The 21,787-nt window shown below is 33.2% G+C and overlaps 2 protein-coding genes across 2 annotated transcripts; one reads left to right on the top strand and one right to left on the bottom strand.

The window, feature by feature from the left end:
- The first annotated feature begins 3,521 nt into the window (after nucleotides 1–3,521).
- LOC133307532 (transcription termination factor MTERF8, chloroplastic-like) lies at nucleotides 3,522–5,158 on the top strand. Its single transcript, XM_061508055.1, has 2 exons — nucleotides 3,522–3,812; nucleotides 3,860–5,158. The coding sequence occupies exons 1-2, from the start codon at nucleotides 3,549–3,551 to the stop codon at nucleotides 5,156–5,158; spliced, it is 1,563 nt and encodes a 520-aa protein (XP_061364039.1). The 5' UTR covers nucleotides 3,522–3,548.
- A 2,273-nt stretch (nucleotides 5,159–7,431) lies between these two features.
- LOC133307551 (ribosome-binding factor PSRP1, chloroplastic) lies at nucleotides 7,432–9,686 on the bottom strand. The gene is made up of 5 exons (XM_061508079.1): nucleotides 9,351–9,686; nucleotides 9,060–9,206; nucleotides 8,698–8,943; nucleotides 8,003–8,111; nucleotides 7,432–7,860 (listed from the first exon to the last, which is right to left on the bottom strand). The coding sequence occupies exons 1-5, from the start codon at nucleotides 9,594–9,596 to the stop codon at nucleotides 7,730–7,732; spliced, it is 879 nt and encodes a 292-aa protein (XP_061364063.1). The 5' UTR covers nucleotides 9,597–9,686; the 3' UTR covers nucleotides 7,432–7,729.
- Between the last annotated feature and the right edge of the window lie 12,101 nt (nucleotides 9,687–21,787).

Here is a 21,787-nt window from a genome sequence, read left to right as displayed (position 1 = left end):
AGGGCAAGGTTGGGAAATCATTGGATCAGTTTTCACCAACCAATCAAATTTGATCCAATCCAATTAATTTTTGCGATTTTTTTGATTTTTTGATTTTTGATTAATTCGGTATTAGGTTTTTCAATTCAGTTACCGCGGTTCGAATTGATTTGGATCGGTTGATAAACACCCTTACTTTGAATTACTTAAACTCCTATATTTTTTTAATCACTTACCCTCCAATAATTTTTTTCATATAAGTCCATTTTTAACACCGTTAGAATTTAATTATTCTATCCATTTTACCTTTCCTAGCTACTATAGGGTATCCTTTATAATTTCTAATATGGGTCCCGTTTTTTCTACAGCAATGGTAGAGAAGAGATGTCTTAAAAATGGGACCCACTAGTTTTTTTTTTAATAAAATTATCATAATCTGTGTCGAATCCTCGTAAAATAAAAAAAAATTGTGTCTGTGGTAGACAAAACTATTTCTCAAGTAAAGGCAGAAATAATTTTTCCTTCTAATATATCTAGTTTGTAGTGCAAATAACATGACAACTTAATATCTAACTTCTTTATGTTAAATTAATTTAATTTACAATATTTCTTTTGCATTTTAATGAAGGGTTCATTATTTCTCATGTGGTAAGAAATAAATTATTTTCTACTAGTTTATTACCCGCGCAATGCACAGAGAAAAAAAGAAATAGGATTGTTTGTCTCGTGAAACTTAACGCAAATTTTAAAAAAAATTATAAATAAATTTTCAAGGGCACAATTATTAAAGAAATAATTAAAAGATAAAATAGATAAAGAAGCAACAGTAAATCCCTTGTAAGAGATTTCAGGGGCATCTATCTTTGTTTCTCAATCATTCCCCACTTTGCAGAAAATGAAGAATCAGTCATAGAACGAAGGTTCGGGAAAAAAAGAGGAATATCAAAAGGTTTCATAAAATAATCAGGATAGACAGATGATACATATAAATTAAAAGAGACTACCATGTGGTTTAGAAAAAAATAAAATAAAATAAAACAAACTTCCTGATACATATAAATTAAAAGAAGTCAGTTGAAGTATAGATACATGAATAATAAAAAATTTAATGACAAACATAGTTTTACTATGCAGAATGTGTCTCTTCATTTTATTTTTTAGTTGAAGATGATTTACCATAAATGTATTTTATTAAAAAAAATTTCGTAATCAAACAAAGGAATAAATTTTTCCAAATTTGTTGCCAATTTTTTTTTCCAAATTTCAAGTAATAATCAAATTATTGTATATTAATTATTGCAGAAAATTAACTTCAGGAAACGAAGAAGAAAAATAAACGCACAAAAATTAAATTATATTAAATATCATAACGTCAAATTATTAATGTTTAACCTCATATTAAACGTTAGATAATCATCCACAATTGTTCACTCAAATGTCAAATAAATATTAAAACATTGTTTATTTTCTAACTGTCTAATAATTCTAAATATATAGTTCAACAATGCCCAGAACAATGTTGATGCTACACAACTTCTTTCCCAATAGCTCTCTATCCATACACAACTTCCCTTTCTCAAGGAAGGTGTCTCCGACTTCAGCAATAGGTCTAATTAAAAAAAATTGTTGGGATCTCTATACCGAATTAATGATATAGAATATAGAAATAATATGTAGTAAAAAATTATAAACACACAAATAATGGGTAAGTATTTAACTTTTTCTCTATCTTAATTTTTTTTTTAGGACGATTAACTAAACAATTAAAATCTTCTTCCTTGACAGCATCAAAATTTATAATCAACGATGACAACAAAGTGAGGAAAGCATCACCAACATTGGCACTATCACATATTTGACTCTCATCATCCTAGTAAAACATTAAAATTGTATAAAATTATGAAACGTTATAAATAACGCAAAAAAATATTTAATTGATAAAATCTAATTTTAATTGAAAGATACCAGTGTCGCAAGCATTATCAAATACTGCTTGATCTTGAAAATTAAAAAATATTTGTAAAACTAATACAAAGTATTAATATAATCAAATAACGTTTGAAAACGAAAAACAACATACATTCGGGTCAACATGCTGACAAACACAACCATTTTTGTTTTTCTACTGGAGACAACATGTTCACGAACTTCCTCAATTCCTAACGGTAAACTAATGACGTCTACAAAACAAAGATGTTGAATATATGATAATCTTAAAAATAAAATAAATAAGTGAGTAATATTAGAGACAAAATATATTACCAACTAAATAAGGACAGTCAGGTGCTTCTTTCTCAATAATGTCAAAATCAATAAAATCGAATCCATTGTTTAACATTTGTCCTCAAGTTGAAAGACAGACGATAACCATGCCTAGTTGGCCTTAAATTGTCTCTATTTAAACAACTCAAAAATTTATGATAAAATAGATATCTCCTTCACGAATTTTATTCCAGACTTGTAAATAACATTTCACACTAGCATGGACCCTTATGCTACAAAACACACACATTAATAAAATAATGAAAATCAAATTATATCATTTCACAGTAGTTATGCCATATAGAAACCAAAAGTATTACCTGTTCTTCCAACAGAACCATCTCTACATTGTCATCAAAATATTTTCGATACAACTTAGGAACAATCCAAGTCCTAACCACTCTAACCTTAATCCTCCACTCCTCTTTGGTAGGATTAAAATTCTCTATAAAATCATATTTGGAATACATAATGCACAAGAATAGCTTGAGAAGAAGAAGAAGAAAAACATATAGAGAATAGAAGAAATGTATGCATAGAAGTCAACTCTCCAAAGAATGGAGTAATTTTCGGCTAGGATTTTGGATAGAGCAAAATAAGAAAAATGTCTCATTTAAATAAGAAAAAAAAGGAAATTAAATATGATAGTTAATCAATCCCTGTATTAGTGCCCCTTCACTTCCCAATCGTATTGGGTATATACTTTTTTTTATCCAATAAATCCAATTGATTAGTTTCTCTAATTTTATTCGATCAATCTAATTAATTGATTTCCTTAATTTTCTTCATTGTCATCAAATATAATTTCATGACTATATTTAAATTCAAATTTTAAAATTAGAATTCAAATTATTATTATTTAATTTAACATTTAAATTAATTAGATTGCACCATGGATTAAGTATCACTTGACTCATGACACATAATTTAAATTTTATTAGAAACTTGCTTAAAATAGAAAGTTTACACTTTTCAAAATAATTCAAATCATTGTATGAATTATACGTAGCAAAACTTTTCATAGAATGACTCTTAATTATAATACAGTATAGATATACACATAAAAATGTGTAAGACCAATATTTTCTCTTTTTCTTTACTCTTTACACAAGTTATATAAGTGCTACACATTTTTACGTGCGTAAAAAATAAAAATTATTTCCAACCAAACATAAACCTTTTAATGAATTAAAAAGAAAAATTTCTCATGTCACTTACGATATCTGGTTCACGAGTACATATTTGCACCTTCAGATAAACCGTACGCGCAACAACATCCATCGTGATTAGTCTGCCATTTTGCAGAAATGGTGTTAGCACTCTCTCTGTTTACAAATAGTTCATGTTCTTGTTCTTCAATGATGTTTCATCCATACCCATTAAACCTTTCGCATTCCCTTCAACTCTCACTTCATCCAACTCCATCCTTGTATCCTCAACAAGAAGCTCAAGCCTTGTTCTCCGTCACCAAAACAAACATCAAATCACAACCATTAAACAAGGAATGTTTCCGACCCTCCGATCGTGCATTCTTCCAGTGTCGCTGCAGTAGCTCACTCGCTCTTACTGACGTTGAATTAGGTGAATAACTCTCAGAGTCAAATTCTCAAACATCTAGACAGCAGCCATTATAAACCCAGTGTCATGTGTGTCTCTTATTGACTCGTGTTTTGTTTCAGGGACGCTCTTCTCTTTGTTTCGAGAAATGGGGATTGGCTATGAGGAAACCCAATTGCTCTTGCTCAATAACCCTGACCTTACATTAGTGTCAATTGATTCATTGCATGCTCGGGTTCTTTGTCTGCAGTCTCTCGTGTTCGATCGTGTTGCCCTTAATCACTTGGTTATGAAGCGTCCAACTGTACTAACAGCTAAGGGAATTGACACCTTGTTAAACTTTTTAAGAGATGAATTGGAAGGACAGCTTGAACAAGCACAGCTGAAGCGCTTTTTATCCGTTATTGAACCAAGATTCTTTGTGGGTTTTCCTCAAAAGGTCCAACTCCTTGTTGATCGAGGAATTCCTGTTGATAAGATTGTTCATGTGCTTAACAAAATAAATTTGACAAAGGCACTTTGTCATAGGTCAATGGATGAAATTGATAGGATCATAACTTTCCTAGAGCCCTTTGGTGGTATTGGTTTGATTGTAAGATGGCCTGCAATTCTCAACTACGATTTGGATAATCAGCTGATTCCAAAAATCAAAGTCCTAACTGAGCTCAATGGTGGAGATGTGCGTGACGTTGGGAAAGTGCTTCATAAGTTCCCAGCAATTTTGAGTTATAGTGTGAAACATGTGGAGCAACATGTTGAGCTCCTTAGGTCTTTTGCAGGCCTTGATGACCAAGAGATATTTAGAATAATACTTGTATACCCAGGAGTCGTTACTGCAAGCAGAGAGAGGAAACTGCGTCCTAGAATACAATTTCTCAAGGAATGTGGGTTAGATTCAGGTGATATCTCCAAGTTCTTGATTAAAGCACCCTTGTTTCTAGCTCATTCATTCCGTGAGAACATTGCCTTTAAACTTATGTTTCTGGTCAAGATTGGGTATAAATATAGGACAAAGGAATTGGCAACTGCAATTGCATTTACTACTAGGACAAGCTGTGAGAACATGCAAAAGGTCATCTGTCTATTATTGAGTTATGGGTTTTCGTGTGAAGACATTGTTACTATGAGCAGGAAGCAGCCACAAATATTGCAGTATAATCATACTTCTTTAGAAGAGAAGATGGAGTACTTGATAGAGGAGATGGACCGTGACATTGAGGAGTTACTAATTTTTCCTGCTTTCCTTGGTTATAATTTTGATAACAGGATTAAGCATAGGAATGAAGTAAGAAAGAGTATAAGCGGGGGACGAATGTCTCTCTGTGAGCTTTCAACTCAGAGATTTGGCAAACGAAAATGAAGGGGAATAAGTTAAATATATTTTTCCTTTTGCGTCAGTTTTGCTGCCCCTAGTAATTTCCTGTTATTCTTTGTGCCTCAAGGCCTTTCCCTAGAAACATTAGTGGAAAGAGTAATGATACGGCTGTGATTAATATGGTAGTGATTTGTTTCTCGACTTTTGAATCCTTTTGTAACTTTTCTCACACCTCACCGTTGGTCTCTTGGGCAAGCAGGTCTTGGTGAGATTGTACCGAAGAGTGGGTTTGACTTGGGTTTTTATGGTTATGTAGGAGTTCATACAAATATTGTTGCCGAACTTAAAAAGAGTTACTGAGCAGGGACTCTTGTTGCTTCAGAGGTAGAAAATCAGTGTTTGATTTGTGACTTGGATTCTCAAGAAACTATTTGAACGGTAACTGAGGGTATTACACGAGAACATACAGAGGTACACGAACTGCTAAATCCCTCGGTAAATATTATTTGCGAATGGCATTTATTCATGCCATTCACTAGCAACAAAGCGTTGGACGCATGAATGAAATTAGCACACTTCTAGGCTAACAAAATCTTTGCATCCTAGTATTTTTGCAACTTTCATTCTATACCCCTAATTGGGGTAAGAAAAATAAAAGTATTAAATGGAATGCAATAAAATATATTCTATCAGATTGCATTCTATTCCCTCTTATTTTAAGCAATTTAAATAATAACAATTAATATCATTTCATCCATTTTCATTAAGCATAGCTCACAGCTCCAATTGTAATGCAGATACCATAATGCTTCCGCTCAAGCAGGTAAAATCACCTTCTTGGAAACTAAATTAAACATTACTCAATTTTTATAACCATTTAGTTTTTGCATGATAAAAATTTGGGTGGACCTAGCAGGCATCCCTACTGTGAAAATTTTCCAATTCAAAACTCATACCGGCCGATTTGTTTCAACCGGAAATAGCAGATTTTCCATCTAGAAGGCATAATTCCATTGCCGTGCAATAGTGGTGTTAATAAAACCTAGGGATACCATGGCAGCATGTATATGACTCGTCAGAAATCAACATATATATAGAACAGCCTGATAAAGCAGCTTCAGGTTTCAATCTTATAAAGCAGCTTCAGGCCTCAATGACTCAATGTAGTAGCAGCATTCTCTTCTGATGATACTTCACAAGAAGCTTCTTCACTGTTAAGTCGGGAACTCATTGAGTCACTGGGCACCGTTATACTGCTTAAATGCTCCTGCTGCTCTCAAATCAGTCATAAGTGAAATTAAAAGTTCCTTGCTTAACTAAATATTCATTGGAAGAATTTATCATCTTAAAGCTTTAACTAGTGTATGACATAGATACAACTGATCCTGTATATGACATGGTTTGCAGTAATCCACAATTTCCCACCTTATGGAACACCTATGCCCTGCCCAGTGAACAACACTAAGCTAGACAATAACCTCCATTCAAGAACCATTCCATCTCCTACAACCGTAACTAGCACTGTCGCAAATTTTGGACCAGTTGACTCAATTTATAAGGCTGTTATAGATCCTCCACTTTGGTATATGTACTCATGCTGGTACATAGATGTCTCCCATGGAGGGTGAAGTATGTTGATATAGGGGTGTCCATAGTAGCAGTGGTAGAGACCAAGGTACTAGTGGAGCTTCCCATGGTGCATAAGGGGGGGCGGGGGGGTGTATGGCAAGGATGGCTCTACCAAGTGGGTAGAGTGACCGCATAGTCAAGAGTGGAGACCAAAATCCCTTCTCCCTGTGTGAGGGGGATATTTAGAGAGGAGAGTCCTCTTTTGGGGGAGACCGTTGGTCCTCCCTCTGCTGTCTCCAAGCCGACATGCAGCTCATGTCAGTGTACAGGGGCAGCTGTGCAGGAAGGGGAATGCCCCAGTGGTGAGCCTTTATGGCTTGCCATGGGCGCCTTCTAGAAGGTTCTACATGTGGGCTTAAGAGATTGGACCCAACTGATGGGCCTGAGGTGTGGATCCGGAACAGTATAATTATAGAATCACAACCAGATACATTATTTTTCAACTCTACATTAAAGATCAAAAGTATAGCAGTACAACCAGATCTATTAAAGATAAATCTTACCATCTTATTCCATCACATACCCTTCCGTCAACAAGACTACTAACTAGAAAACTCTCTGATTGTGTCCTTATCACATGGATTTCTCTTGCCAGCCAACATTTGCCTAATCAACTGTACACAAAACACAATAAAATTTGCTAGACAAATAAAGGGCTGAAGGAAAATATAATTAACATTTTATGGTGTAATCTGAAAAAAGCAATAGACATGAAGCAGACAAAACTAATGATAAAAGAAAGTAGGTTGCATTGTTAGAGGAAAGGAGTACTCTGGACATTATGTTCAGTACACAAAATGATGTATCTCTTTCATTTTACAATCACTAGTCACCCAAGTGTACATCATACTTTAAAACCTGGTTTGCACTTAAAGCACCAGAGCCTCCATTGAAATTGCTTTATGACTATAAAGAAATTTCCGTTAGTATCCGCTAATCATGTACAAGCTCGCACGTTCTAACAAAAAGAGTTTTCATGAATGCCTTTCATTCTTTCAGGGATGGTTCTCTAGCTTGTTCAACCACTGCAGGATCCAATTTCTCTGGTTCACCATCTCCTTTGGGTATAATGAGTCCATAACCTCCTTCTTTTCTTTTGTATACAATATTAATCTCCCCTGAAGCAGAGGGAATCCATTTAGTTCCCAGAATAGCAAAAAATAGATTATTGATACTAAAAGGAGAGGAGGAAGGGGGGGACCAAGAAAATGATGGGAGAAACAACGCCAAACGAAAGACAGCTAAACAGTAATTCCTCACCAGTTCCTTCATTTCGAAAAGCGTAGAAGTCATGATCAACATTTTCAAGCTGCTCAATTGCATCATACACAGACAATGGCGGCATGTCAAAGTATTTTGTGCGGACAACCTGTAAGACAGCCTCACAACTTGAGTAGGTGCAATGCAAGGAAACAAAAAGAAAGCACAATCTCATGATAAGCAATAATATATCTACCGAAAGAGAGCACAAGAGTTTTCCAATATGCATGCAAGATTTTGAATCACTCGCAATAAAAACCCCATCAAATCTACTTCCAAACCAGACAATTCCAATTTTCTATTCTGTGTGAGTAGAACAGTTTCACTTTGACTTCTAGAATATATCACAGCCTAATATTAGGTATTTTTTGTGGAGGAGGGTGGGAGTTTTCCTGGTCTATTGGAGAGGACCTCAATCTTCTTTTATGGAATCAATGAATACAGTGTAGACAAATAAACATGCAGGAACCCAATTCAAGATGTGCACACATATACGAATAGGGACTTATGCAGGGCCCTGATAGATCAAATTTGAGAAATAGATAAACAAAAGCCAAAATCTAGGTAAGTATAACAAAGCAGACGAACGAAGTAGGCATGACATGGATGAAAAGGAAGCTAAAACTAAAGCAGAGATACAATGAAACTAAACAAGAACAATGATAAGTATTAAGCAGTAAGCACTAACTACCAACCTCGTCAGTTGATTCTTCCTCCTCCTGTGAGGATATTTCATCCTCATCCAGGGGTAGTTGCTCAACTGGCTCTCTAACCTTCAACCTATTGAAACCCTTCATGTGGCGACCATGATCTGACTCCTTTTCCTTTATCTTCCTCAATTTCCTCTGAATGATTGATGACACCAAATCTATACTTCCATAGGTAGTTTCAGCATCTTCCTCAGCCCGCACCACTCCATGCCTCTTTGTAAACAAAGTCACCTAATGCACATTGGAATCAAAGAATTGAACCCCCACTTGGTGTTTGAGTATGTTATAATGCTGCAACTCCATCCCAGATTACAAAGATTGAAACTTGAAAATGGAAATAGGCTTACCTCACATCTACGGGTCCTGGGTCCTCGTCCAAACTCTCCTCCTCCTCGAATAGATAGCCTCACATCAACCTCTCTCACTATGTGGCTGTGCTTCTGAATCGCCTTCCCCACCTTGTCCTCCACATGCTGCTTCACCACATCAGTGAGCTGAAAAACACCAAGACAGATAGCAGATTAGTTCAAGTTCAAGTTCAAGTTCAAGAGAGCTTGAAATTCTTGTTCCGAAATTGTTGCTTTTTTTTGTGAGTGATGAATTGAGGTAGTGGTGTTGCTAGCATGGGATAACCATACCTCAAGATTTTTACCCTGTATGATCAATTTGACGGAAGAGAGTGGACCGTCCCATGACATGCGAACGCCACGTTTGGTTGTGAGTGGGGTGGCATTGGCAGCATATTTGAGCCTTTGGACTTGACCCAAGAAAGTTGTGGACAAGTGAGGCGGAGCAAGTAAAGAAAGTGTACAAGATAATGATGATGATGGTGAAGGGAGATAAGAAGGGCGAAGGATGGTGTGGAAGTTAAAGGGTGTGGCCATTGACAACAACAAGAGAGTGGATGAACTGGGAAAGGAAGTTCGAGGGGAAAGATTTTAAGTATATAGTTGAAGGAAGGGGATGATGATTTTAGTGACAATGAGAGTGACAGCATTAAGTATACGGTGTGTCTTTTCTTCTTGTCGGATGAGGATGAATATTCAAGAAGCAGACGTGGCCATTTTATCCATAGAGATTCGGGTGACCCTATTCTCTCTTGTAATTTCTTTTTTTTCTTTATGAAAAAGGCCCAATACCTATTTTTGTGACTCTGGCTCTGGCAGAGTCCTCATAAGTCTCTCATAACAACTTCATTGGATTCGGAGAGATGTGAGAATTAATCTTACCACCCTTATCTGGAGATTATTTTTTGTGCATTTGTAATAGGTACATTTGTCATTAAATAAGTGACATTTAGATAAAAAAAATATTTTTCTTTTCTTTTCATACAACATGAGAGTCATTTTTCATTTTTTATTAGATAGATGCACTGAGAGAATGATACAACAATGATACCATAGAGATTTCCCTTCTTCTGTGCGCCAACTCTTGCCACTAATGCTCTGATGATGTATATATAATCAGGTCAATTGATTCTAATCCTACGTGAATGAATATAAGGACCTAAGAATGTTTTTATGAGTATATAGAATATTATTAGGATTTATCATCTATCATTTAACATGACCATAAAAAGTTTTCTAGACACACAATATTTTGTGGGACCCGTAGCAAAAAAAAAAAAAATTTGGCACGCAAAACGAATCTCTATAACATAACACAATCACTTTTACTATAACATAACTCTTATAAAACCCATATTATTATATAAAGACTTTCTGAAATTTTATGGGTGGAAATGAATATGTTTCCTTTTAGAGATGTAGTATACTAATGTAATAGTAATTTAGTGAGAAGAGATATGAATTCAAGCTCAACCGTGAATCTCATAACTCATAAGGAAGATTGAAAATTAGGAAAAAATATTGAACACGATGACTTTTGAAGTTGTGTTTCAGTAGCATAACAATAAGGTGGATATTTTGTGCATAATGGTCCTCGCTGAATGGCGTGTGCACGGAGAATATGATTCTATTTTATGTAATGAGACAACATTTATCTTACTTAAAGAATATAGGAATTGTTATCAAAAAGAAAAAAAAAAAAAGAATATAGGAATTTATACCAAAAAAAAGAATATACGAATATGATTTTTTATATGGGCTTTAATGACCGACCCAATGAACTGGATCTTTATGGCCAATCCAGAACATTTTCAAAATTACTTTTTCATATAGAAGACTAATTAAATAATTAAAAAGTATATAAAATGATTTTTAGATCTTCTTGTATACTTCATTTAATGTTTGTGTTTTTTACTATTTTCCTCAATTTTTTAAGGTGGCAGTTGTCAAAATAAGTCGAGTTTGTTTGCTAAATAACTCGTGTGAGTACTTTTTTGTGATAGTTCGTTTTTGCCTTCCCTACATAGGACCATGCTAAGATATTATTTTTGCTAACCCAATTAAATTTAAGCCAGTATGATTGTGCAAAAGACAGCTATGTTAATGTTTTCAGAAATTGTACTAAAAAAAAATATTGTTTTCAGAACTAGATCCAACAATGGGCCAGACTTCCATTATAATTTACAAGTTGACTTTGTTTGATTTTAACCGATTTAAAATGGTTTTACCATGAATCCAGTCATAAAGAGTGCTGAACCATAATTGATTGAGTGATTGATTCGCTGTATAAACACATTAAAATGTTCAATGACAACATTAAATTTATGAATTAAACAGGAAATGTCATTTTATGACAATTTGCAATTTAAGAAAAAAAGATAGGGAATAAAAAAATATTTATTATCATGTTAATTACTTAAAAATACTAAATAGTTTTCAAACTTTTAAAATATTAAATATTTATTGTTCGTAAATGCATTTAGGGGATGTACACTACCAGATTTGTTATGTTAGAATTCTTCAATCAAGGTCATCTGCGGCAGAGGGAGGATCTAAAGCAAATATTTCAAAGCCCAAATCAGAATAAGTACAAGACAGGTTGAGTTGAGTTGAGTTTTAAAGAGCATGTTGTTTGTTATACCTAAACCCGGTAACACTTACAATAGAAACATAGCGTACTATGGACATTGTGAACTGTATTCTTTCTCCCCTCATAATTGCAATATAGGGGAGAAATTTGTTACAATTCTCTTATATTGAAAGTTATCACCTTAGAAGATTTCTCCCCTGGTTTGTGCAGATTCACAATTATAAGAAAAAATTTCCTACTAAATTTTTGACACAATTATATATCCAAAACTTAAATTCAAAATTATTGATAACAACCTCAATGTACGTATTTCGTGCTAATCATCACTTTCTACATATTTGTGATGTATGAGTCAAATGACTAACTAGGCAATGATTGTGTTGGCACCAAACCATCACCCAAAATATTGCAATACATAAAATAGCGTGGGAAAGAGAGAGTGAAGACATAAATTTACCAATATTCATCTAATGTGGGTTATGTCTAGCAATATTCGTTATATTCTCCTCACCGCACTCATTATAAAGCACTATATTTACAATAGGAATACAGATAGGTTTAGAAACTCAACCTTAAATCCTAAAATCAGTAACTATTTATGAACCCAATCACAAACTACTAAAAATAAAATTAAATAAACTAAAGACTCATAACAATATCAAGCCTCTGTGGATGAATGCGAAGTATGAGTCATATCTAATATTTTCTCACTTGGCAAATGCTTCGCATGCTTCTTCAGTCCCAATGCAATTGTACATCATTCAAACTTCTCTAAATTCACGGCCTTAGTCAAAAAATCGCATTATTCACCTTTGGGTCAACTTTCTCTAGCACTACAACCTTGTCTTATATCTTCTCTCTGATAAAGTGGTATTGTATGCCTATATGCTTGGTCCTTGCATGGAAGCATGGAAGCCTGAGTTCTTAGCCAAGAAAATAGTACTCTAACTATCACACCCAACGACCATATCTTCTTGCGTAAAACAAAGCTATTTGCACAACCTGCGCAACCAAATAACCTCCTTGACAGCATGTGTCAAGGCTAGGGGTGATAATAAGGCCAGGGGCCTTAGGCCCAGCCCGTTTTGGCTCGACTCAGCTCGTCTTTTTTTATTATTAAGTCCAGATTTATACTCATGCAAAAGCTTTTTTATTTAAAAGGCCTCAGGCTTCCATAGCCAAGCCCGGCCTTGAAGCCTTGGAGGCTGGCCCGTATATATTAAATTTATTTATTTTTTATATTTTTATATTAATCATTTTAACATCCTTTTCTCAGTTTTCTGTCTCTGATCTATCTCTTCTCCCCGATCTAAGTCATCGTCCCACCAACAGGTAAATGAAGTCATGTTCATCATCTATTTTTATAAGCCATGCGGATTCCACGGCTTATAATGATGCTTATGGCGGCGACCGTGGAAGAAAATTTAATGTAAAATGTGGAAGAAAATTTATTGGTGGGGTTCAAATCTAGTGTAAAAAATCTACAATATTAAGGAATGTGGAAGAAAATTTAATGTAAAATATCTAGAATGTGGAAGAAAATTAAGGAAAAGCAACGTAAAATAAAGTAAAGGTGCTGTTGTTATTTTGATTTTTTAATATTAATGTTTTCTTATTATAAAAGAAACAACTATTATTTTCTTACAAAAAAATACATATCAGTGCATGATTAATGGGCTAAATACTGCTACAAATTGGAAGGTAAGGTTTTTATTTTTAATAAATAAACAGGCCACAGGCTTGAGACAGGCTTTTATTTTTTGTAAACGAACCAGGCCACAGGCTAATATTATATTCGTAACAGGTAACAGGCTAATGCCAGTCTGACACGTTTAAATACAGGCTTGGCCCGTTAAGATCAAAGCTCGGCTCGGCTCGGCCCGTTAACACCCCTAGTCAAGGCCATGTACTATGCCTCTATAGTAGATAAAATAATTATGTTCTACCTCTTACCCATCCAACTGATAGTTTCGCCGAATAAGGAAATAACAAATCATATTGTAGACCTTATACTATCAATGTCACCTCCCCAATCAGCATCCACAAAGCACTTCAACTTTAATAGTGATTAACCCCTTGAGCCCTTCAAACCTTCAAGGAAAACCCAAGGGCAGATGTACCACGAAAATAATGGAACACACGTTTCACTGTCATCGAATGCTCCTTTCCTGGCTTGGACATATACGTGCGCAATAAAGGACGAGTACAAATCATTGTATACATCAAACTCCCAACTGCACTAGCATAAGGAACTGACATCATCGCTTCTTTTTCTTCTTTAGTCTTGGGACATTGGTCAATTGATAACTTTGAACCTGCAGACATGGGAATCAACATTGTTTGCAGTCAATCATATTAAACTTCTTCATAACATCCTATATGTACTTCCATTGACTTAACCACAACCTTCCTTTATCACGTTCCCCCTTAATTCGTATGCCCAATATCATATTCGCAAAGCATAATATTTCATTTCAAACTACCTTGCCAGCAGTCATTTGACAGTGCTGATCATCTTCAAGTTGTTCCCAACAAGCAACTTGTCGTAAACATACAAGGTTAGAATAACAAAGTCACTTTCTAGTTTTTTCACATAAACACAATGATCAGCATTACAATGATTAAACTCAAGTCTCAACACATAAGTATCAAATTTCAGGTACCACATATTGGGATATTGCTTCAAACCATACAAGCTTACAGACTAAGTCTTCTTTACCTCTTATTACAAACCTTTCTAACTGTTTTATATAAATAAACTCTTCCAAGTCATGCAGTCTCCATATCCAGTTTCACCTTAAGATCATACTGAGCTGCCACAAATAAAACAAGTCTTGTGGAATTTAACTTTGCAACAAATGAAAACACCTCACCATAATCAACTCCTTTTGTTTGTGAATATCACTTTGCAACCAAACAAACCTTGTAATTCTCAACCTTCCCATTAATAGCAACCTTTTCTTGAACACCCACTTGCAACCAATTGCCTCCCCATCTGCAGTTAGTTTCACCAAACTCCAAGTTTGGTTTTTAATCAGAGAGTTCATCTTATCTTCCTTGGCCTCCCCCACTGTTTGGCATCCTTTGAACTCCTGGCTTGATTTACAGTGCTCAAACCATCACCTGTAATACTCATGGCATAACTTTAATTACTAGCATAAATGATATAAGTGTTAGGTGTATATGTCTTATATGATTTTCTTTCCCTCACGGACCTCCTCAACACTAATGCTTCAAATTCAGCCTTGGCTTCAGAATCTACATATTCTACCCTGTTATATTCAACAACCTCAGAATTTGAATTTTTCACTCCAACTTGTGTGTTTATTGCATTTTATTTCAAACCAACATCTAACTCCATTATTTGTGGCTTTTCAAGAGCTTCCAGAAAAATTTGATTCGGCTTGGATTCCCTGAATACAACATCTCTATTGTAAGTTACACTTTTAGTATTTAGATTCCACAACTTATACCTTTTAACGCATACTTGTACCCTATAAAAATACATTTCTCTTATTTACTGTCAAGAATTCTTCTTTTCTCCTTGGATATATGAATATATGCCTCACAGTCAAACACTATGATATGAGATACGCCTGACCTATTCCCAAACAGTGCTTTAAACAAAGTCTTATCCTTCAAAGCCGATGTAGAAGACTTGTTTTTTCATATAACAAGCAGTGGACATTGCCTCTGCCCAAAACTCAGCTGTCAAGCCTACACCACTCAGCATACTTCGTGTTTCTCTATGAGAGATCAATTCAACCTCTCTACCACCCCATTTTGTTGAGGTGAATAAAGCGTGATCTTTTGCTTTGCAATCCCACTGTTCGCACAGAATTGATCGAATTTTGCTTAACAAAAATCCCTTCTATTGCTAGTTCTTAGCATCTTGTTTTTTCTGTCAAATTGATTTTCCATCAATGCCTTGAACTCGTGGAATCTATCAAACAAATCACCCTTACTGCGTAAGAAATATATCCATACATACCTTGAAAAATCATCAATAAAAGAAACATAATACCTTAATTTTTCATGTAACGCTATAGGTGTGGGCCCAAACACATCGTTGTGTATCAAGTCTGGTATCCCTTTAGCTCTTCCTCCTATGGATTTAAAAGACACTCGATTTTGCTTCTCATATAGGCAATGCTCACAAAATCAAAAACCCATAGAACAACTTGGAATTTCGTATACCCACTTCTTTGATGTCAAAGTCTCCAGACCTTTTCCACAAATATAACCCAACCTCCTGTGTCATAACATTGTAATGTCCTCCTCCTGTTCAGATATGTAACTCTCACATTGTACACTGCGTGACCTAGTAATTTTCACAATTTACCATGACGTTCTCCTTTTGTAATTAACATAGCTCCCCGTGTCAGCTTGCATCAATACTTGTCACTACTGAATTTGATACCCACATTTGCCATACTTCCAACGGAGATAAGATTTATGGTAAGGCACATAATATGCATCACATCCGGCAAATTCTTGATTATTCCATCATTCATCTTCATCTTTACCTTCCTACGTCCCATGATCTCATGAGTCATGTCATCCATCATTTTGACCGTATCGCCAGAATATGATTCATAAGTGCAAAATCAATTCCTATGATATGTCATATGAAAGGATGCTTTAGTATCAATTATCCATTCATTACAATCTCTATGAGAGTCAAATGCCATATACAGATCTCCTATGTTATCCTCATCATCTTTCTTTATATTAGAAGATGACTCATCCCATTTCTCAAGACCTACGCTTTTACTTCTGCAATTCTTCCTCAAGTACACAACTTATTTGCACCTCCAGCACCTTACTTCAGATTTATCCCTGGGTTTTGACCTTCGTAGATTTACCTTTGCAACCAAACTTTGATTTTTCACTACTTTTCCCTCTAACAAAGAAAACCTCATTAATGGTACCTTCAAAACCTATTATTCTCATCTCCTCAGACAATAAAGCAGCAACAACAATCTCAAAAGACAATCTGTTAACACTAGTACCAATCGAACAATGATATTCTACCAAGAGTTTGGCAGTGAACACTGTAAAGTGCAAGCTTGATGCTCCTCATTCAGGTTGACATCTATAGATGTAAGTTGTGCACAGATAGTAATAAATCCATTTAAACATGCAGAGAAAGAATCATCTTCACTCCTTATTATATTATACAGTCGTCTTCAAAAGAACAACTTAGTCACGAGTGACTTGCTTTGATAGAGACTTCCCAGCTTCGTTCAAAGATCCTTTGCGGTCGTCTCAGTGGTCACGTTCACCATAATGTTATCTGCAAGGCATAACCAAATTAGATTTCGAGCCTTTCAATCATCTTTGGTCCATTTTTTCAACTCCTTTGACTCGCCCACCTTTGATGTTCCATTATTGACAGTTCTCATTGGTACAATTGGCTTCTCATCTTCAATCACGTACCACACCTCTTTGTCAACAAGCAAAGCCTCAATCTTCAATTTTCATTACTCAAAACCCTTTCGCTTTAAAATTTTCAACCTCAATCCAGTATTGGTCGATCGACATCCTTCACATATTAACTTCGCAAATTTCTTTAAGCTAAAAGAATCCTAAATAAGCGAAACCCAATCCGCGATAGGAATCCTAATAGTAGAATCAATGTTCTTAATACCAAATGTTGGCACCAAACAATCACCCACAATGTTGTAAAATATAAAATAGTGTAGGAAAGAGAAAGTGTAGACACATATTTACCCTGATTTATCCAATGTGGTCTACGTCCAGCAATATTCATTATATTCTCCTCACCACACTCATTATAAAGCACTATATTTACAAAAGTGATATAAATAAGTTTAGAAACCCTAAATATTAAAATCAGTAGCTATTTATGAGTTCAAGCCCAAATTATTAAAACGAAAATAAAATAAAATGAAATACAATAAACCCAAGATCCATAATATCAGGCCTACATTGATGAATGTGATGTATGAGTGATATTTGGCTAAGCAAGTAAATTAGTTAGGTAGTTCATGCGGTTAGCCACCAAAAGGATTTTTAAGATATTGAACTAAGTTATTTTTATTAGTTGACCCAATTGTATTTTACATTTAATAACTTTGTTTATTTCTTAATCGGTGTCTCCAAGACACATTTAACAAAAAAATTGCATCAAGTGATTCTGAACCAATTTATGCATCATTCCCCACAAGTACTTAGGAATTCTGGATGATATTTCTTATAAACTAATTCTAAGTATTCGCATAATTATGACTTAAAAATATATAATTATTTATATAACCATGATATGTCTTAAAATACATCTTATGCTCGTGTGTCGCGAAACAAGTCCCATGGATGGATATTGAAATGAAATATTTATCCCGCTTATCAAACAATATTTGGTGTAATAACAAAAGCAATTTCAGGGCGGAGGCAGAGACAGTGCAAAGTGTGGCACGTCTTGCACATGATGGTGTCTCCGTGGTTGCTTGCACCGAATAATTTATGTTTACCCATCCTTTTTGTTGTTGTGACGGTGTCTTGTTTTTTCTTCTTATTAACCCTTTCATTGCTTAAATATTTATAATTTAATTCATCAAAATATTTTATCATTTTAAAAGATATAATTTTGTGTCATATAAACGACCATATTTTAGTATATATTTGTTAGATTTGTATATTCTTTTTTCTCTTAATTCTCTTTTATAAAATTATGAGAAGAGAGAAAGAAAGAATATAAAAAACCAACAAATATGCATTAAAATACGATCATTTTAATGATGATTTTTTTTCATAAAAGATATTTAACTTAAGAAATTCAGGTCTATTAGCTAAAAACCATGGTTATTTGAAGACTTTTGAATCTTTGATAGATGCAAATCCTATACTATTCAAGAATACGTACCAATCTACTTTTTTACCCGTGTTATGAATGATAATATTTTATACTAAAATTTTGATTCAAAATTTTCTTAATTTTCTATATTTTTTATTGTATATGTTATTATCTTTCCATTAATTTTTTGGCAGAAATTTTGTTGTTGGCATATTGAATATAGAAATTAGCATAGTTACTTCATATTTTAGATGTTGGCGTTATTAATAAATTACCAGTAACTAACATTATAAATCTTAACAAGATTGTTTATATTTTTAAGAACTGCTTTTAATGGATCTTTGATAATTTTCTTTTCAATATTATCCTCCTCTTGACGAAAATATAAATAAATAATTATATACTAACGTCTGAACCTATAATTTTACATAAATTATTGAAATCACTCACCACTAACCTATTCTTAATGATTTAAAATTACTTTAAAAAAAACATATTTACAATATAACCCTCTTCCTGAATATTACTAAGTCAGTCATTTCACATAACTCAGTTTGAATTCTTATTTGGAGTAGTATTTTTTTATTTTAAATAATTACAAAATATCCACTTATTGCTATTAATATATTTTTGGAGAAACAAAGTAATAAAAAGGTAATTGTCCAATTCCAACTTTATATATCATATTTTAAAAACGATGAAGGTTACAATATCTTATAACCATATCTTAACCGTTGATTTTCGTCAATCAACGATTATTATTTTTACAAATCAAACTCATTAATTAATTATTAATTCGTAATAAAAAATAATCGTTGATTGAAGAAAATTAATGATTAAGATATAATTATAAGAGGTTGTAAACGAAAATAATATATAAATATAACCTTCCTTTTTTAAAACTTATATGGAAACATCAGAGGTTCAATATAAAAAAAGCTTAGTGATAGACAAGCATGTGCTGTGTGTGGATATCCACACAAGTACACAAGTTCGAATCATAGATATGGCAATTATATAGATATTGCTACATGCTACAAGTCATATCTTTGTGAATATTCTAACTCTAGCATAAAGTATTTTACTTTGGGATAGGATATTGTGACACCCAAGCTATGTTACACTCATGTGACATCCAGTCAATCTCACCGTTAGATCGCTTATGTTGATCCAACGGTTATATTTATTTCCATCCTTGTATGGGCATGATTTCTCAAATTTAATATTTTATATTTATTTCTACCTTTGTATGGTTATGATTTCCCATATTTAATGCTTTCACTTTGAATTTGGGAAATCATAACCATACAAAGATAGAAATAAATATAATCGTTGGATCAACATAAGCGATCTAACGGTGAGATTGACTGGATGTCACATGGGTGTAACATAACTTGGGTGTCACAATATCCTATCCCTTTTACTTTTATGTTAGAGTTAATTACTTGGAGTAAAGCAGGGACTTTAGCCATGTTAGTTACTTGGAACCTGGTTGCAAGAAATATTACAGTAATTACCTCGATGGAATTAACGGGTTTGATTAAACGAGGTATACTACCTTCTAATTGCAATAAAAAAAAGAGAAAGTGCGTTTGCGGCATCTTTGTGTTCAACTATACGAGAAATTAAGTTAAATATATTTTTACAAAAGTTTTTTTTTAAAAAAAATTTAATAAAGAAAAAAGAAAAAATTAATAAGTTCTCAAGAGCAGCTTGGCAGGTTATAGTTACTACCTCTTTTTCTTATTATCTCTTACTACTAAATTTTAACCGTTGATTTTCGTCAATCTAACAGTTATATTAGGTCATATTTATTAATTAAATATTAATTTACAATAAATTATAACTATTAGATTGGCGAAAATCAACGATTAAAATTTAGTAGTAAGAAGTAGTAAGAAAAAAAGGTAGCAACTATAACTTCTCCCTTTAAAAAATATACTATTTTTTCTTATATCATAAAATTTATTATTTCCTTTCAAATTCTCATTTTAATCTTTTATTTCAATTTTAACCCTTAACACCATAAAATCTATTCCGAAGACTTCTCATATCTTCTCCTGTTTTTTTACCAAGGACAGCGACGTGGTTGAAATTTTAATAGGTTTGAGGATGAAAATAATTGAGATGAATCATCATCTTCATTGCCGAACAGTATGCGTTTAATTTCATGTATAATATATTGTCGTGGATTATACTGTGGAATTACCTTCATATATATAATTAACTGTTTTAATAAATACAAATTATTATAAATTTTTTTATGAATTGAAATATTAATATATAAATATAAATATTTTTATTTTTTAATATATTAATAAAAAATAATTTTTTAACAAATTTATCTTTTTATTTTGAAAATATATTTATCTTTTTGAAATTTCTTTAATAATATCGAGACTGATAATTATATATCTTTTATGATAATTTTAATTAAATATATAAATTATTGTATCAAATAATTTATTTATGACTTAAGCTTGAAAAATTTTTAAGGCAAAAAAAATCATATAATCACCATACAACTTTAATTTTATTTTTTAAGTTCTTAATTTTAGTTTTAACTTTTAAGTAAAAAGAAGCTAGCCCAAACAGACTCAAATATTAAACTCTATAATTATATTTTGAAATTATTGCTAAATGATAATTAGTAGTAATTAATAAATATGATTAATTTATGAGTCGAAGTTCCGAAATTTAAAAATGACAAAAGATATATAATTGATCGAAAAATGACTGCGTTTAGATAGTTTTTAAAAAAAAAATTATGATCCACTTCTTTTTTTAAAAAAATTCAAAATTTATTCGTGTTAATTTACAAGAAAAATACTAAAATTACTATTTTAAGGAGTTTTACTATTAAAAAAATAATAATTATGATAATTGAAATAAAATAAAATAAAAATACACATACGGTTGACAAAGTATAGTTAATTGGTCATTGTATTATGACTATTGCTTTCATCTAAAAATCATACGAGAGAACGAAAATCTTTCGTCTTAAAAGAAAAACTGCTTGCAAATATAATTTTCAAATAACTTTACTGTAAGCTAGCTCCCAACAAAAATTAATTTGGTAAGGTAATTTAGAAGCAATCCCTTCCATTCCAAAATTTGGGTAAGTTATTTGTTCAACGTTGCATTGAGTTGTGCTGCTTTCATTTAGCTTGCAATCAAAAAGTTCTGGACAAATTTAAATGTCATCGCCATTTGCACATGCTCTCATGCACGTGGCTTTCCACCTGTTTACCGAATGCGGATTGCAGAACTAAACTTTCTTTCTTTACCTTTGTCGGGTTAATTCGGGAACCACACCACTTG

Source organism: Gastrolobium bilobum, unplaced genomic scaffold (genome assembly GCF_033153095.1).
Source record: "Gastrolobium bilobum isolate Gb01-03AN ecotype WA unplaced genomic scaffold, APGP_CSIRO_Gbil_v1 utg2307, whole genome shotgun sequence".
Classification (NCBI taxonomy): domain Eukaryota; kingdom Viridiplantae; phylum Streptophyta; class Magnoliopsida; order Fabales; family Fabaceae; genus Gastrolobium; species Gastrolobium bilobum.
This window is presented reverse-complemented; position numbering and strand designations above follow the sequence as displayed.

Excerpts from the sequence above, each read along its gene's own strand:
- LOC133307532 (XM_061508055.1), top strand. The coding sequence starts at position 3,549 with ATGGTGTTAGCACTCTCTCTGTTTACAAATAGTTCATGTTCTTGTTCT. Across the intron at positions 3,813-3,859 it reads GCTCACTCGCTCTTACTGAC|ACAGCAGCCATTATAAACCC; the intron begins GTTGAATTAGGT and ends TCAAACATCTAG.
- LOC133307551 (XM_061508079.1), bottom strand. The coding sequence starts at position 9,596 with ATGGCCACACCCTTTAACTTCCACACCATCCTTCGCCCTTCTTATCTC. Across the intron at positions 9,207-9,350 it reads TACAGGGTAAAAATCTTGAG|CTCACTGATGTGGTGAAGCA; the intron begins GTATGGTTATCC and ends GGTGTTTTTCAG. Across the intron at positions 8,944-9,059 it reads CCAGGACCCGTAGATGTGAG|GTGACTTTGTTTACAAAGAG; the intron begins GTAAGCCTATTT and ends AATGTGCATTAG.